The sequence below is a fragment of the Perognathus longimembris genome, chromosome 10 (assembly GCF_023159225.1).
Source record: "Perognathus longimembris pacificus isolate PPM17 chromosome 10, ASM2315922v1, whole genome shotgun sequence".
Classification (NCBI taxonomy): domain Eukaryota; kingdom Metazoa; phylum Chordata; class Mammalia; order Rodentia; family Heteromyidae; genus Perognathus; species Perognathus longimembris.
In genome coordinates, this window is record NC_063170.1 from 37,747,068 (window position 1) to 37,763,971 (window position 16,904).

At 39.5% G+C, this 16,904-nt stretch overlaps 1 protein-coding gene across 2 annotated transcripts in view; it reads left to right on the forward strand.

Moving 5' to 3' along the window:
- Positions 1-210: 210 nt before the first annotated feature.
- The window catches only part of Capn7 (calpain 7), a 45,665-nt gene continuing 28,971 nt past the window's right edge, over positions 211-16,904 (forward strand). For both annotated transcript variants that reach the window (XM_048355893.1, XM_048355892.1), the window contains exons 1-5: positions 211-544; positions 4,109-4,217; positions 8,540-8,697; positions 9,930-9,997; positions 11,890-12,090. In XM_048355893.1, the coding sequence (XP_048211850.1) occupies positions 443-544; positions 4,109-4,217; positions 8,540-8,697; positions 9,930-9,997; positions 11,890-12,090 (638 nt within the window). In that variant the 5' untranslated portion in view covers positions 211-442. The remainder of the gene's footprint in view (positions 545-4,108; positions 4,218-8,539; positions 8,698-9,929; positions 9,998-11,889; positions 12,091-16,904) is intronic.

Here is a 16,904-nt window from a genome sequence, read left to right on the forward strand (position 1 = left end):
TTGGTAGTGCCACCTTCTGCGTTGACGTACACCTGCCTTCGGCCGACCAATCGGAGGCGACGCTGAGGTCACGTGCACAGCACCGGCACGCCCCCCGTATAGGTTCTGACTCTACTCGCTTCCCCAGTACGCCGTGGGGCGGCGACCCCCTGGAGAAACACCCTTGGGCTGGCTGCGCGTGCGCAATGCGGCTGGTGGGCGGGACGAGGGACGTAAAATGCCGCGGCCCCTCGGGCTGCGAGCAGAGGATGTTCTGTGAAGCGTGGCGTCGCGGCGGCCGTAGTCGATGACATCTGCTCTCCCTCCGCTGCCGAAAGTAAACTTTCCCGGTCCTGTCCTGGCTCTCCACGCCCTCGCCGTGGCTCCTGGGTGCGCTGTGGTCGGCTGAGAGCCGTGGTACTTCAGGCCCTGGCTCCCTCCCCGGGCGCGGGGCCTCGGCGCCATGGACCCGACCGCGTTGGAGCGGGACGCCGTGCAGTTCGCCCGGCTGGCGGTGCAGCGGGATCACGAAGGCCGCTACTCCGAGGCGGTGTTTTACTACAAGGTAGACCCGGCTTCCTGCCCTGGCGGTGTCACCGGAGCGGGCGCAGTGTGGGCCTGAGGCCGGGGGGCGGGGTCCCTGCCCGGCGACCCGGCCTCCCCTGGCCTCCGGTTCCCACGCCCACCGAGGCTCTGATCGCCCGGGCGCTGCCGGTTTGCTGGCCGCAGGGTTGGCTGTCAGATGCCCGCAGTGTAGCCGCTTCTGGGGACAGTAGTTCAGGATGAGGAATTGGTGACTAATTCTTGCTGTCCTTTGGCTCTGCCTAATGGCGAGGGGGAGCGTTCTCAGACACCAAAATAATGCATCTTCGAAGAAGAAAAATTAAATTGGAAAAGATCAGTCCATCTCTTATCCCAACCTTTGATATATATCTTCATGATGGTTTCTCTAAGCATCTGTGTCTACGGTTTGTTTTTTCTGCCATAAACTTGGGTCATACTGGTGAACCTTTTCATTTGAACGTTTTCCATATCATTCTATTTACTGCTACAATATTTCAATAATAGTATTTCATTATGTGTATATACCATAATATATTTCCAGCCTTTTAGGCATTTAGTCTTCCTTCCTTCCTTCCTTCCTTCCTTCCTTCCTTCCTTCCTTCCTTCCTTCCTTTCTTCCTTCCTTCCTTTGTAGCATCATAAGAGTGCAGTAGATATTTTTAAAAATGATGCCTTACACGTTTGCCTGAAAAAATATTTTGGTGATTTACTGAGAGCCAAATATTAAGTAAAGAAATATGAGCTTGTATATCCTTCCGTTCTCTTCTCTCCAGTCCAGAGGATTTGCAAGCAATGCTTCAGCTTTAGTTAGGTTCAAAAATATTTTATACTATTGTCGCCCTTAAGAAAACAAGATAGGGGCTGGGAATGTTTGGCCTAGTGGTAGAGTGCTTGCCTCGTATACATGAAGCCCTGGGTTCAATTCCCCAGCACCACATATACAGAAAAAGCCCGAAGTGGCCGTGTGGCTTAAGACCTGGTGTGCTAAACCTTGAGCAAAAAGAAGCCAGGAACAGTGCTTGGGGCCTGAGTCCCGAGACCCAGGAATGGCAAAAAAGTAAAAAAAAAAAAAAAAAAAAAGGGCTGGGGATATGGCCTATTGGCAAGAGTGCCTGCCTCATATACATGAGGCCCTGGGTTCATGCCCCAGCACCACATATACAGAAAATGGCCAGAAGTGGCACTGTGGCTCAAGTGGCAGAGTGCTAGCCTTGAGCAAAAAGAAGCCAGGGACAGTGCTCAGGCCCTGAGTCCAAGGCCCAGGACTGGCCAAAAAAAAGAGAAAAAAGCATGCTAGACTACTATTAATTGCACAGTAGTAGTACTTTTTTTTTTAACATGTATGTGTGATACCAGTAAATTGGGGTTTGCTTCAGCCTAATATATTGTTGCCTTTTTTTGGACTTTTTTTATTACAATTTCAGAAGGTGATATTTCTTTAAAAGAAGATGTGAGCTTTAGTTTTTTAAATAACTGACAAATACTAATAGGTTAAAATTGTACTGTGTATCTTTTTGTAAAGCAAAAATTTTTTTTCTAGTAGGATAACATATATTGTCACTTAAGCATATTTCATCCTTAAGAAACTCAAGAGAGTAGTTGTGTTGGACTCTGGTGGCTTATGTCTGTATTCTAGCTACTTGAGAGACTAAGATCTGAGGATCATGGCTCAAAGTCAACTTCTGCAGAAAAAGCAGCAGTGGAGGTACGACTCAAGTGGTAGAATGTCAGGCTTGAGTGAAAAACTAAGCAAGAATACAGGCCCTAAGTTCAAGCCTTAATACTGGTATACAAAAAGTAGTTGTAGTTCTACAAATTATATAAACTTTATCAGTTTAGAGTTTTTTACCTTGATCTATAAGCATTTTTTTTATTTTTTTGTTGGTTGTGGGGCTTGAACTCACTCAGGGCCTAGGTGCTATCCCTGAGCTTTTTTTTGCTCAAGGCACGCACTCTACCACTTTGAGCCACAGCTCCACTTCCTTTTTCTGGTGGTTAACTAGAGATAAGAGTTCCAGGCTGGCTTAGAATTGAAAGCCACATGTCTCAAGTCTCCTGAGTAACTAGTACTACAGGCATGAGCCACTGGTACTCAGCAAGCAATTTCTTAATAGTTACTTTTGAATGTAAATGAAATGAATAAAACAAAGTTGATAGGAGAAATTTTAAAAACTAGCTTCATTTTAAAGTAAGATTTTGAAAATCAATATTTACATACAAGACAGTTGGGAAGGGGTAATAGATATTTTACAATAGCTTATAAGATATGCAGTTTAGGGCTGGGAATATGGCCTAGTGGTAGAGTGCTCCCCTTATATACATGAAGCCCTGGGTTCAATTCCTCAGTACCACATATATAGAAAAAAAGCCAGAAGTGGCGCTGTGGCTCAATTGGTAGAGTGCTAGCCTTGAACAAAAAAGAAGCCAGGGACAGTGCTCAGGCCCTGAGTTCAATCCCACAGTCTAAAGACCTAAAGGTTAAATTTCCAACAGCATCAAAACTGCACAAAAAACCCCCAAACAACTGGTTTTGTTAGGTTCAGCAAAAGACTTTCTGTTAAAATAACTGAATTCAAAAAGTGATGCTTAGTGGGTAGGTGCTTTGGAAACAGGCTTGAGACCTGATAAAGTATAGCATCTGCTTGGGTTACTGCAGAGAAAGTGCTGTGTTACTTAGGGGAATCTTAACTGCTCTTTCAAGGTGTTGGTAATATTCATGGAGTGGTGATGGGAAGATAGAAGCTCTTCTTCACTATCCATAGCATAAACCTGGTTGTGGAAGCTACAGAGTAGTGGAAGAGAAATCAAGGTTTTCCTAGTTAAAAGCACTTTTTCTCATATCAGTGAAATCTGCTTTAATATGTGTCACCTTTTGACAGTATTTCTGTGCAGATTTCAGTAATCTATTTCTTTTTGGTGGTACTAGGGTTTGAAATCAGGGCCTTGTGGTTGCTAGACAGACGCTCTGTCATTTGAGCAACACCTCTAAGCCCTTTTTGCTTTAGGTGTTTTTTTCTTTTTGCCAGTCCTGAGGTTGAACTCAGGGCCTGGACACTGTCCCTGGCTTCTTTTTGCTCAAGGCTAGCACTCTACCACTTGAGCCACGGTGCCACTTCTGGCTTTTTCTCTTTATGTGGTGCTAAGGAATTGAACCTGGCTTCATGCATGTTAGGCAAGCATCCTACCACTAAGCCACATTCCCAGCCTCTACGTATTGTTTTTTGTTTTGTTTTTTCAAATGAGGTCTCACATTTATGCTTGCGCTGGCCTGGACAGTGATCCTATTTATCCTTCTGCTTAGTTGGAATGACAAGTGTGCACCATCTTGATCAGCTTTTTTAAGCTAGTTGAGATGGAATCTCATGTATCTTTTGCCTAGACTGTCCTGATCTCTGTTTCTTGAGTAGCCAATATCATAGGTATCTACCATCATGCCTGGCAGGAAAAAAAAAATCTTAAAAGATATTCTTGGTTTGTCATTTGTGGAAAGCAGCAGTGAAAAATAGTCATGAAAATTCAACTCATTGCATCACTGACTTCCTTTAAATTCTTTTTTGTTTTTTAGGAAGCTGCACAAGCCTTGATTTATGCTGAAATGGCAGGATCAAGTCTAGAACATATCCAAGAAAAAATAAATGAGTATCAGGAAAGAGTTCAAGCTTTACATTCAGCAGGTTAGTTACTAAACTTGTGATTTTTTTTTTTTTTTTTTTTTTGCCAGTCCTGGGCCTTGAACTCAGGGACTGAGAACTGTCCCTGGCTTCTTTTTGCTCAAGGCTAGCACTCTGCCACTTGAGCCACAGCGCCCCTTGTGGCCGTTTTCCGTATACGTGGTGCTGGGGAATCGAACCTAGGGCTTCATGTATGGGAGGCAAGCTCTCTTGCCACTAGGCCATATCCCCAGCTCCAACTTGTCATGTTTTTTTCCCCTCTTCCATCACATCTTTTCCTCCTGAGTTTCTCTTTCCTCTTCATCTATGGATATTGATCCTTATTCTTTCTGTTTATTCCTCCATAAGATTCATAGATTAATAATATGGAAATAAAAAATCTATAAAAAGAACCTTTGAGATTATAATGGCCAGTTTCCTAATTTTCTAGAGGTGGAGACATAGCAAACAATTTATCATTGGCAAAGTTAAGATGAGGACCACATTATGAGTCAGCTTTTTAAAAATCTGTCACTTCCTGATATTAAAATCAAATGACTAATTCTCTTCAATGTTTAAAGACATTATCAGTTGGTGCCAATCTCTCTCAATGTTCTCTACTTCCAGACCTTTGCTCACCTCCTTTTTTGAAACCATGACTTGGAAAAGAAACATGTAAACAGAGGCCTGGAATAGCCTGTATTTATTTTTGCAACAGCATGGCTAATGCTGTGATAGAAGTATGCATAGACTTAATGATTACAGTTTTGTTAGGTAAGAGGTTTCTGTCAACCCACTGTTCACATGACTAGAAAACAATTAACATCTAATGACATTTTGTTTTAGAAATGCATTAATAATGCATCCAGTAGGGATTTTTTAACCCCCCTTTTTTTTGGTTGTTGTTGGAAAATAAAGCCACAAGCAGGACTCTGTCCAAGAGAATTTTACTCACGGATTTTATGTTATTTCCTACTCATTCTGAACAGGACAAAGTAGATTTGATCTACTTTTGATTCCCTGTTATAGCAGTCCTCTTAAAAATAGGTTGGTTACTTGACCATAAATGCATGACATGTATAATTAAAAAGTGGATTGCTTACATTTCAGGTCTCACTGGATATAAAGTTATATTAATTCTTCACAATTAGTATAAGTAGTATAATTAGGAGTTGTAGAGCTCTTGGATACCTAGTTCCATCTCCCAAACTGCAAAAATAATAATACTAATAATACTGTATGATACAAAGAAACTTCATTTTGTGAGCCAGTTAGATGAAGTTCCTAAATTTAACTGCTTTGTTTCATAAATATTGCACTTTGTTTCACAAACTGTTTTCAAATAAAATGATCTCTGAACTATAGAAAGTAATCTTTCATACTTACTCCCAGAAAAACATAGATATTTCCCTTTATTTGAATAGCCATTTTTTGAGTAAATGTTTGAGCTAGTACTGGTAAGTACTAGTGTTAGATTAGCCCTCAGGAATCCCTCAATAAAGTAGGGAAAAAAGTATATAAACACAGTATTATCATGGAAGTCTCTTCCCAAAACATATGCAAAATGATAAAGCAGATTGCTGTAGAAGAAGACATTTGGTGCAGTTTGTAGAGATTTTGGTTTACACACTTCTGGGTGGAGGGGGATCATGCTACTGGCATCTTAGTGAGAAAGAGGTCTAGAATATTGCTGAAAATTTTACAATACATGCTACATTCTTCCACTGAAAGAATTGATTCAGCCCCAGATGTCAGTGGTACCAAGGCTGAGAAACCCTATTCTAGATAGTTTTAATATTTTTTAAAATTTGATGCCCTCATTTTGTGAATGGGATTAGCACATATGTCAGAGTAGTAATGATGATTAAAGTTTTAAGACATCAGCATATAACTTTTAGAAAGTAATAAAATTGAAGTTTTTTTTTTAAATAACAGATTTGTTGAGATACAATCACATACAGAAATATACTCTGTTAAAGTATACAGTTCAAGTCAGGAACCAGTCACAACTGTAATCGTAGCTACTCAGGAGGCTGAGATCTGGAGGATTATAGTTTTAAGCAAACCCATGTAAAACCCATGTAGAAGTCTTGTGAGACTTTGTCTCTAATCAGTAAAACGCTGAACTGGGAGTGTGACTAAAATGATAAAAGCACCAGCTGAGCAAGCAAGAGCTAATAAGCTGAGCAAGCTTGAGGCCTTGAGTTCAAACTCCAGTACTGGGGGTGGGAGATGAGAGGTATATAATTCAGTGGGTTTAAACATAGCTCTATACTTGTTCTAACTTTAGAACATTTTCGTTGCCCCATAAGAAATCTTATTGTTAGTAGTCACTCTTTATTCCCCTAATCCCTAACTCTTGGCAACAGCCATTATAGCCTACTTTATATTTGTATAAATTTGCCTGTTCCGGATATTTCATGTAAGTGTGATCATCCTATATGACCAATATTTCATGGTCTGGCTTCTTTCATTAAGCTTACTTAATATTGTAGAATGTTTTAGTGCTCCATTCTTGTACCTGAGTTTTTCATACCTGGCTATTTTGATGCTGTTTTTGAACATTTGTGCATGAGTTTTTATGTGGAAGTATGCCTTCAGTTCTCTTGGATATACACCTAGAAATAGAATTATTTGGTCAGACTGTATTTCCAAGGTGAGTACACCATTTTACAATTTCACCAATTACATAGCAGAGTTCTAATTCCTTTACAAATCCTCACTAACATTTTTTCCCCTTTTTTGTTGTTGTACCATGGGGACATATCTATCTATTTACCCACCCACCTACCTACCTACCTATCTATGAATATGTAGTTTTATTTAAAAAGCTCCTAAATTAATTAGTTTGCTTATTTATACCATACCAGTACTGGGGCTTGAACTCCGAGCCTGGGCAATGTCCATAAACTTTATTTATTCTTTGGAGGTCCTGGGTGCTGCCCTTGAGCCATTTTGTGCTCAAGGCTAGTGCTCTACCACTACCACAACACCACTTCCGTCTTTTTCTAAGTAGATTATTGGAAGTGAGTCTCAGGAACTTTCCTGCTTGGATTGGCTTCAACCACAATCCTCAGATCTCAGCCTTCTGAGTAGCTAGGATTACAGGTGTGAGACACTGGTATCTGGCTAGTTTATTTTGTAGCCCAGATTGGCTTGGATCTCACTATGTAGCAAAGGCTGGCCTCAAACTTGTGACCCTTCTGCCCTAGTCTCCTAAGTTCTGGGATTACAGATGTATACATCACTCCAGTTTTGGCCTTTGTTTACTGTTTTTTGTACTGAAAGCATCCTAATGAGTGTTAGGTAGCATTCATTCCATTGTGGTTTTGTTTTAACCTTTGCTTGATGGCTATTGAGCATGTTCTCATTTGCGATTGGCCATTTTAGTATCTTGGATAGAGAAATGTTACTGTTCCGCTCTACAAGATCTTTGTATGTTCTAGTGACACATGTCTTACAAATAGATAAGCTAAAAACAAATGGAAATACTTATTTTAAAGAACAGTACAATATAATAGTTTATTTTGGAAACAGATTAATAGGAAAAGCAGGAATTTTACCATCAGGGCCTAGGCTATTACATAATTATTGACTGTATGGGAAAAATTACCTTATAATGGAGAATGTTTTTAGGGTGGAAAAGGAATGTGAGGAGCACGCCTATGTTTTTATTTTTAAATGAAAGAGTGCTGGTAAGGAGGCAGAGAGGAAAGAATTGTAATAAAACCTTTTAAATATCCCTTACCTCTGTTGTCTATTGTGTGATAAACATCTAGGTTTTTGAGGGTTGTGTTAAAATTAAGATTAAAAAGAATAGGGGTAAATTAGTCCTTTTTTATGTTCTGGTACTGGGCTTGAACTCTGGGCCTCAGGCTTTTGTTCAGCTTACTTGCTTGTAGCTGGTGCTCTCCCCATGATTCTTGTATGGCATTTTGCTTACTAATTAGGGATGGACTCTCCTAGACACTTTAATCTGTTTTGCCTTTGTATTGTGATTTTTCAGATCTCAGCCTCTTGAATAGCTAGGATTATAGGCAGGAGACACCAGTTCCCAGCAGATTACTTCTTTCTTTTTAATTGCACTCGTGCCTCCTTACTGGAATTTGAACTCAGAGCTTGACACTTATTTGGCTGGTACTCTGCCACTTTAGCTGTGCCTCCAGCCTGGCTTTTTGCAAGTTAATTTTAGACTTTCATACCTGAGTTGGATTTGGACTGTGATCTCAGCCTCCTGAGTAGCTAAACAATGTCTTATGTGTATTAAAATGATAGTGTTCCCTGGCTATCTTTTAAGTAATGTTCCCTCAATATATGCTGGTTCCTCCCCTCTCCCCATCTCTTAGTTCAGTCAAAGAGTGTTGATCCTTTGAAATCAAAACATCAGTTGGACCTAGAGCGTGCCCATTTCCTTGTCACACAAGCTTTTGATGAAGATGAAAAAGAAAACATTGAAGATGCTATAGAATTGTATACAGAAGCTGTGGACCTCTGTCTGAAAACAGTATGTATAGTTACTTACAAGTTAAACTTAGTGAATTATCTTAAGATATTTTTTTCCTTTTCTGATGAATTTTAATTAACTCCATAATACAATTTAATCTGAGCTAATAATGGAATTTACTCTTTAGGATTTTTTGTCACTATTATGACTGAGTTACTGAACAATTGTTTTTAAATTATAGGCACTACTTTTTGTTTTGTTTTGTTTTGCTTTTTGCCAGTTCTGGGGCTTGAACTCAGGGCCTGAGCACTGTCTCTGGCTTCTTTTTGCTCAAGGCTAGCACTCAAGGCTCCTTCTCTACCATTGAGCCACGGCTCTACTTCCAGCTTTTTTGATAGTTTATTGGAGATAAGAGTCTTGTGAACTTTCCTGCCTCTGCTGGCTTTGAACTGTGATTCTTGGATCTCAGTCTCCTGAGTGGCTAGGATTACAGGTGTTAGGTATCAGCACCCAGTTTTATTACTTATTTAATTTTTATTTTGGCAGTATTGGGCATTTGAATTTGACCTTGTGCTTGCTAGACTGACATGATAACACTGAGCCATGCCTCTTGTTATTTTTCACTGGTTATTTATTTATTTATTTTTACCAGTCCTGGGGCTTGGACTCAGGGCCTCAGCACTGACCTTGGCTTCTTTTTGCTCAAGGCTTGTACTCTGCCACTTGAGCCACAGCGCCACTTCTGGCCGTTTTTCTGTATATGTGGTGCTGGGGAATTGAACCCAGGGCTTCATGTATGTGAGGCAAGCACTCTTGCCACTAAGTCATATTCCCAGCCCCCAGATTCTTAACTTCAGGGGTCATATGACATTTGAGAGGAAGATCAGGTACAATGGTGAGACACGTTCCCAATGCCTTTTACAATGCTCTTTTGGCAGGATCTTTAGTTCAAAGAAACAGTGTAGCCCGATTTCACTAGGTCCCTGAGACCTGCCCCTCAGTCTTCCATGGCTGTGTGGTTGCATAGCTGTGGCCTCGCTAGCACTTGTCCACATTAAGTTTAAAGTGATAATCTTCAAACATAGTTTAAACCATAAACTAAACATTAAGCACATTACATAGCATTAAGTGTAACTTTTAAGGATGAAGATAAAATATATTTTTAAAATTTTACTCACAATTTCAAGAAGTATATAGCATGCATTGTAAATTTTCTTTTACATATCAGAGCCATGGATCAAGCAAATTAAAAATGATTATACTTTAGAATATGTTTCTTTCTTTCTTTTAAGTCTTATGAAACTGCTGACAAAACCCTGCAAAATAAACTGAAACAGTTGGCTCGACAGGCACTAGATAGGTGAGTTTTGTCACTTGAGTTCTCTATGGGTGATATGTGTTGTGTTGTGTTACTACTTAACAGATTTATTTAAATATGTAGTAGAGATTATAGTAATAAGATGAAGATACTTAAACTAAGACTTAGAAAAGTCTACCATCTTCCTTGCTTTGAATGTAAGAAATAGTCCAAAAGTATTATTTTTACTATATTATATAAAAACTGACTGTGATACTTGAATTGAAAGATGTACTTTGTGTTCTTTCCAAAGAGGAGGATTTATTATGTAGCTCAGTGGTAAAATACTTGCCTACTGTGAGGAAGGTCGTGTGTTTGATTCCCAGCACCACAGAAAAATAAAACAACCACAGAAAGAGAACTTTCAGAAAGCCTTCAAGAGTTACTGAAAAGAAAAATAAAGATCAAGAATGATTTTGGGGGCCTGGGAATGTGGCTTAGTGGTAGAGTGCTTGCCTAGCATGCATGAAGCCCTGGGTTTGATTCCTCAGGAACACATAAAAAGAAAAAGCTGGAAGTGGCTCTGTGGCTCAAGTGGTAAAATGTTAGCTTTGAGCAAAAAGAGCCAGGGACAGTGCTCAGGCCCCGAGTCTCAAGCCCCAGAACTAGCCAAAAAAAGAATGATTCTGTCTCTAGTCACACACATTCTCCAAATTATACCTTATGTATATCTCTTTCATCTTGAGCTCATGTCAACTTTCCAGTGAAGCCATTCTATTTAAAATTGAATCTTCTGAAGCATTTTTATCTTGTTTAATGTTGTTTGCTATCTGTCTTACAACTCCCTAAGGTATATGGCACTTACCAGTTTAGTATTGGTTGTTAGTCTGTATTACTTTCAACCTCCCTCTCCTAAAAGTAAGCTCTGTGAAAACAGAATTTTTCCCATTTTGTTTGTTTCACTACTAAGCATGTAACAGAATGCCTAACATATGTGTTCAAGTGAATTTAAGAGAATTATACCTCTTCAAAGCATGTTGTAGATAAAGGGAAAGAATGGAAATTATATCTGTAGCATGGATTATTAAAATTATCTCCTTTTGAGGTTCTGATTAGATAGCTATACAATTCACCGGCCTTTTTCTGTAGCAGTGTAATAGCTGGCACTTTTTTTCATCACCATCATCAGCCTTTAGTTTGTTTCCCCAAATTCATGAAGACATGTACTTGACACTTGTCCTTTCCTCACCAGTCATGATGTGTCATAACCTAGCCATTATTTCCGAGTGCATCAGAAGCAAAGTGGGCTGAAGGTTTGTGGCTGGATCTCCAGGAAAATCCGTGTAAAAATTTTTTTCCATATAACTTCAGTATTCATATGACCCCTGAGCTCGCTCATTGGTCTCAGTTTAAGAACTCATATATTGTAGCTTTTTAGGTCTTTTTTTTTTTTGCCAGTCCTGGGACTTGAACTCAGGGCTGGGGGACTGTCCCTGAGCCTCTTTGTGTTCAAGGTTAGTCCTCCACCACTTGAGCTACAGCACCACTTTCAGCTTTTTCTGAATAACTTATTGGAGATAAGAGTTTTACAGACTTTCCTTCCCCGACTGGCCTTGAACCACAATCCTCATATCTCAGCTTTCTGAGTAGGCAGGATTACAGGCATGAGCCACTAGCACCTAGGAGCCGAAATTATTTTATACAGTCTTGTATACCCTTACTCTTACATCAGATCTGACATCCACATTAGGTATTCAGTTAATGTTAGGTAATAACATTTGCAAAAATAATTACTTTAGTAGTTGCTTAAGTAGTGAAATTTAGATAAGAGTTAATAATTTTATATACTAATTTTCATTAGGTATGCTTGTATAGTTTTTGAAGTAAATTTTATTTTCTTAAATCTTAAATGTGAGAAGAAAAATTTAAATCATTTTTCTGTACTTGTATTACAGAGCAGAAGCATTGAGTGAGCCTTTGACAAAGCCACTTTATAAAATAAAGTCAACAAATGCTCAAACAAAGCCACCTCCAGTGCGAACACATTTTCCTTTAGGATCTAATCCTTTCCTGGAGAAACCTCAGCCCTTTATAAGTCCACAGTCATGTGATGCACAAGGACAGAGATACACATCAGAAGAAATAGAAGTGCTCAGGTAAATCCATTTATGATTTGTAATGAATTTTATTAACGTAATCAGTACAGGTAATTTTATTCTGATTAGGTTTGCTAAATTGTATTCAAACCTTGTTAAAACATGTTTTGCTGTTATTATGTAATTGTATATTACATCATTATATAATTACATTATATAATTACAACCTAAATTTAATACCTGAAATGTATTGGTTCTCACACATAGTGGTGCATGCTTGTAATTCCAGATAGATGAAGGCAGCGGCAATATGATCAGAGTCAGCCTAGGCAGTGTTAGTAAGACCCTGTCCCCAAAACAAAATATTAACAAAAAGAGCTGGGAGCATGGCTCAGATGAAAAAGAGACCTTGAGTTTTGTCCTCAGTATTGAAAAAAATGATAGGTTCATTTTTTTTTAGTGTTTCTGCATTTTTTAGTAGACATACTACCTAGTATGTTTTCTGAAAATTCTATTGTTCTACCAAATTAAACCTGAAGGTTAGAGAGCATAACAGAGATATGGCTGACTACTAATAATCAGTGCCAGGTGTAACCACAGCACTAAAGGAGGAAAAATTGCCACTTTGAAATAAATAGCAGGGTGAAGTCTTGAGTTAGGAATTAGCCTGCCTGCCTGCCTGCCTGCCTGCCTTCCCTTCCTCCCTCCCTCCCTCCCTCCCCGCTCCCTTTTTTTTTGGTTGGTACTGGGTTTAAACTCCTGGCTTCACACTTACTTCGCTTACTTTGGCTGACAGGTATCACTTGAGACAAACCCCCAGCCCAGCTTTTTGCGGTTTATTTTGGAGATGGAATCTCTTGAACTTTTTCCTGGGCTGGCTTTGAACCATGATCTTTTGTATCTTAGCTTCCTGAATAGCTAGTATTACAGAATGAGTATAATACTACTGGCTTTATAGAATAAGTTTGGTAGCATTCCTTTCCTTTCTATTTCATGGAAGCTTGAGGAGTATTGTTGTTAGTTCTTCTATAAAAGTCTGATAGAATTTAGCAGTGACTCTGTAGTTCTGAGCTTTTCTTTGTTGGGAGAATTACTGTTTTAGTTTTATTGCTTGTGATAGATCTGTTTCAGTAGTTTATAGCCCCTTGGTTTAGTTTCGGTGGTAAACTATCTAGAAATTTATCCTTTTTTTTTTGGCCAGGCTTGGGGCTTGGACTCAGGGCCTGAGCACTGTTCCTGGCTTCTTTTTGCTCAAAGCTAGTACTCTGCCACTTAAGCCGCAGCGCCACTTCTGGCCGTTTTCTGTGTATGTGGTGGTGGGGAATCGAACCCAGGGCCTCATGTATACGAGGCAAGCACTCTTGCCATTAAGCCATATCCCCAGCCCCAATTTATCCATTTTTTTAAGAGTTCTAGTTTGAGTATATGATTTCAAAGTATTCCCTCATGATCCTTTGCATTTGATTGGTATTTATTTTTATATCCCCTCTTTCATCTCTAATTTTATTGATTTGAGTCTCCTATGTCCTAGGAAAGTGATTTATCAATCATATTTATCTTTTCAAAGAACCATCTTTTTGTTTTACTAATTTCTTGTTCAGTTTTTTTTTTTGGGGGGGTCCCATTTCTTTACCTTTTGCTCTGTTTATTCTTTCTGCTAATTTTGGATTTGGTTTGTTCTTGGTTTTCTAAAAGTTTGAGCTACATCATTAGGCCATTTAGTTGAGAGCTTTCTGTTTTTTGGGGTAGGCACTTGTAGCTCCTGTTAGTACTAACCTTTGCTGTATTGCAGAAGTTCTGGGGGTGGGCTGGGAATGTGGCTCAGTGGTAGAGTGCTCGCCTAGCATGCATGAGGCCCTGGGTTTGATTCCTCAGTACCACATAAACAGAGAAGGCCCGCTGTGGCTCAAGTGGTAGTGTGTTAGCCTTGAGCAAAAAGAAGCCAGGGACAGTGCTCAGGCTCTGAGTCCAAACTCCAGGACTGGCAAAATAAAATAAAATAATAATAATAAAATTCTGGTGGTCTGTATTTCATTTTCACTAGATTCTAGAAACTTTGTGATTTCTACCCTTTATTTCTTCACATGTCCACTGGTAATTCCACAATGTATTTGTTAGTCTCTATGTTTTTTGGATATTTTCTGTAGTATCTTTTGCTGTTGAATTCTAGTTTAATTTATGGTCTAGTAGAGTACAGGGAATTGTGCCATTTTTTTTTGTATTTGCTTTATGTTGTAAAATATGGTCTGTTGTGGACAAAGTTCCATGGTCTGCTGAGAGCAATGTGCTGCTGTTGGAATACATACCTGGAAAATATCTATTAATTAAGTTCATTTGTTATATGACAAGAGATGGGTGACCTTTTTTTTGCCAAGGGTCAGTTAGATATTTATAACATCATACATAATTATCAATACAGGCAGAAGGCTGCAGGCAGCCAATAGGGAGCATACAAGAAGCATGCATGTCTGCTCTGTCATGTACCAAATAATTTCACAGACTTTGTACAGGTCAAAGGTTTAGCTCTGAAGTTTATATTTTTTGTTGTTGTTTTAATTACCTACCCATTGGTGAAAGTGGGATATTTAAGTTTTCCACTATTATCCTCCCCAATAGACTAGTAAGGACTATTTGGTCTGCATGTGTTAGTAATTGTGATTTCCTCTCAATTGTGTATTCTATTTATTTACTCATTCATGCATGCATGCCAGTCCTGGTACTTAAACTCAGAGCCTGGGCACAGTCCCTGAGCCTCTTTGTGCTCAAGGCTAGAGTTCTACCACTTGAGCCATGTGCCACTTCCAGCCTTTTCTGAGTAATTTACTGGAGATAAGAATCTCAAAGACTTTTCTGGACTAGTTTGGAACCTCAGCCCTCAGATCTCAGCCTCCTAAGTAGCTAGAATTACAGACGTGAGCCGCCAGCGCTCAGCTTGCCCCTTTATTAATGTGAAACACCTTTGTCTCTTCTGATTGATTTTAGTTTGAAGTTTGCAGGTAGATGAATAGATACTCCTGCCTGCTTTTGAAATCCGTTTTATCTTTTTTCATCCTTTCACCCTAAGCCTATATTTGTTTTTGTCAATTAGATGTGTTTTTTGTAATAAAAAATGGTTGGGTTCTGATTTGTAATCCAGACTGCTCTTCTGTGTCTTTTGACTGAAGAGTTGAGAACATGAACATTCAATGTTGTAAGGTTCGCCAGAGAGGAAACCCACCACATGGTTCAGGAGAAAGGAGTTTACTGGAGGGAAAGCAAACTGCCAGCCCACGCAAGATGGAGGTGTGGGGAGACATAGGGGAAGGAAGAAGGGAAAGAGAGAGAAAAGGAAAGAGAGAAAGAGAAAAAGACAGCAAGAGAAAAGGAAAGAGCACAGGACTGTGTTGAGTGGATTATATAGGAAAAGGTGGGAGATATGGCCAGATGGATTGGATATGACCTCAGAGAAGGGGGAGGTAACTGCCTCCAGGTATGCCAGTTACCTAGGTACTAGGTATTGGGCGCAGATTTAAACAGGTGCGGGGTGTCTGCATGGAGCCCTCCCGGGGGTTGACCTTACAAATGTTTGGTATCTAAAGACCTATAAGACATGTCATATGTTCCTATCATTATATATTTGTTCTCAGTGTCTTTAGTTTGTTTATTGTCTCCTTCTATACCCAAGATTTGTAGGTATGATGTTTTAATGAAGTCTGAGAGGTCTTGTAAATTTACTTCATATTTTCTTAGTGTTTTTTCGATGTCTTTGTTTGATCTAATTCTTCTGCTTTTTCTTCAGTACCTAATACCCTGTTTTCAACTTGTTCTGTTAGCTAGGGTTTCGCTTGAGGTTTCATTTTTAGTTTTTTTTTCTAGTATTTGGTTTTTTTTTTTTTTTTTTTTGGCCAGTCCTGGGCCTTGGACTCAGGGCCTGAGCACTGTCCCTGGCTTCTTCCCGCTCAAGGCTAGCACTCTGCCACTTGAGCCACAGCGCCGCTTCTGGCCGTTTTCTGTATATGTGGTGCTGGGGAATCGAACCTAGGGCCTCGTGTATCCGAGGCAGGCACTCTTGCCACTAGGCTATATCCCCAGCCTCTAGTATTTGTTTTGAACTCAGTGTCTTGAGCTTTCTCAGCTTCCTTGCTTGTGGCTAGTGCTCTATTACTTGAGTCATATCTTCAGCTTGACTTTTTGATGGTAATTGGAGATGGAGTCTCTTGGACTTTATGCCCAGGCTTTGAACTTTGATCCTACATAGCTCAGCCTCTTGAGATCTAGCTTGAAATGAAATTAGATATCTAGCTAGGACTAGTTGTGAGCCACTGATACCTGGCTTATTTGGGATATTGAACTCTTCATTTCTAAGATTTCAATTTGATCTTTATTTCAGGATTTCTACACTTTTCATTTTCTGCATTTTTATACATTTCTCTCTTCTTTATTTCATTCAGATGTTTGTTTGAAATCTGTAGTTGTTTGTATCCTCTTTGAATTTGTTTAGAACCTTACACGTTACCTCCTTAATTTCATTGATCATTCTTCTCATTGCCTTTTGGATTTGGTTGAAATTTCTTCTTTTTTACACTTAAGTACTTAATTGTAGAATAGTTGGCTTTTGAGAGAGACATGTTATTTACTCATTAATTTGGTGATTTATTTTTCATTTATAGATGTAGGTCCAAGTTTTGGTAGACATTCCAATTTCCTGGTCCTTTTAGTTGGTAATTTCTTGAAGATTACTTAAAAATGAGTAATGGCTGGGCTGTGGTCTATTTCCCTGTTGAAAGAATCCATCCCAGCCATTCCAGGCGACCAAGCGGAGATAGTCATGGACAGAAGAAGAAGGTTTATAAGAAGGTTTATTAGTGGGGCCATAGCTCCCATGGGAGGGGGGG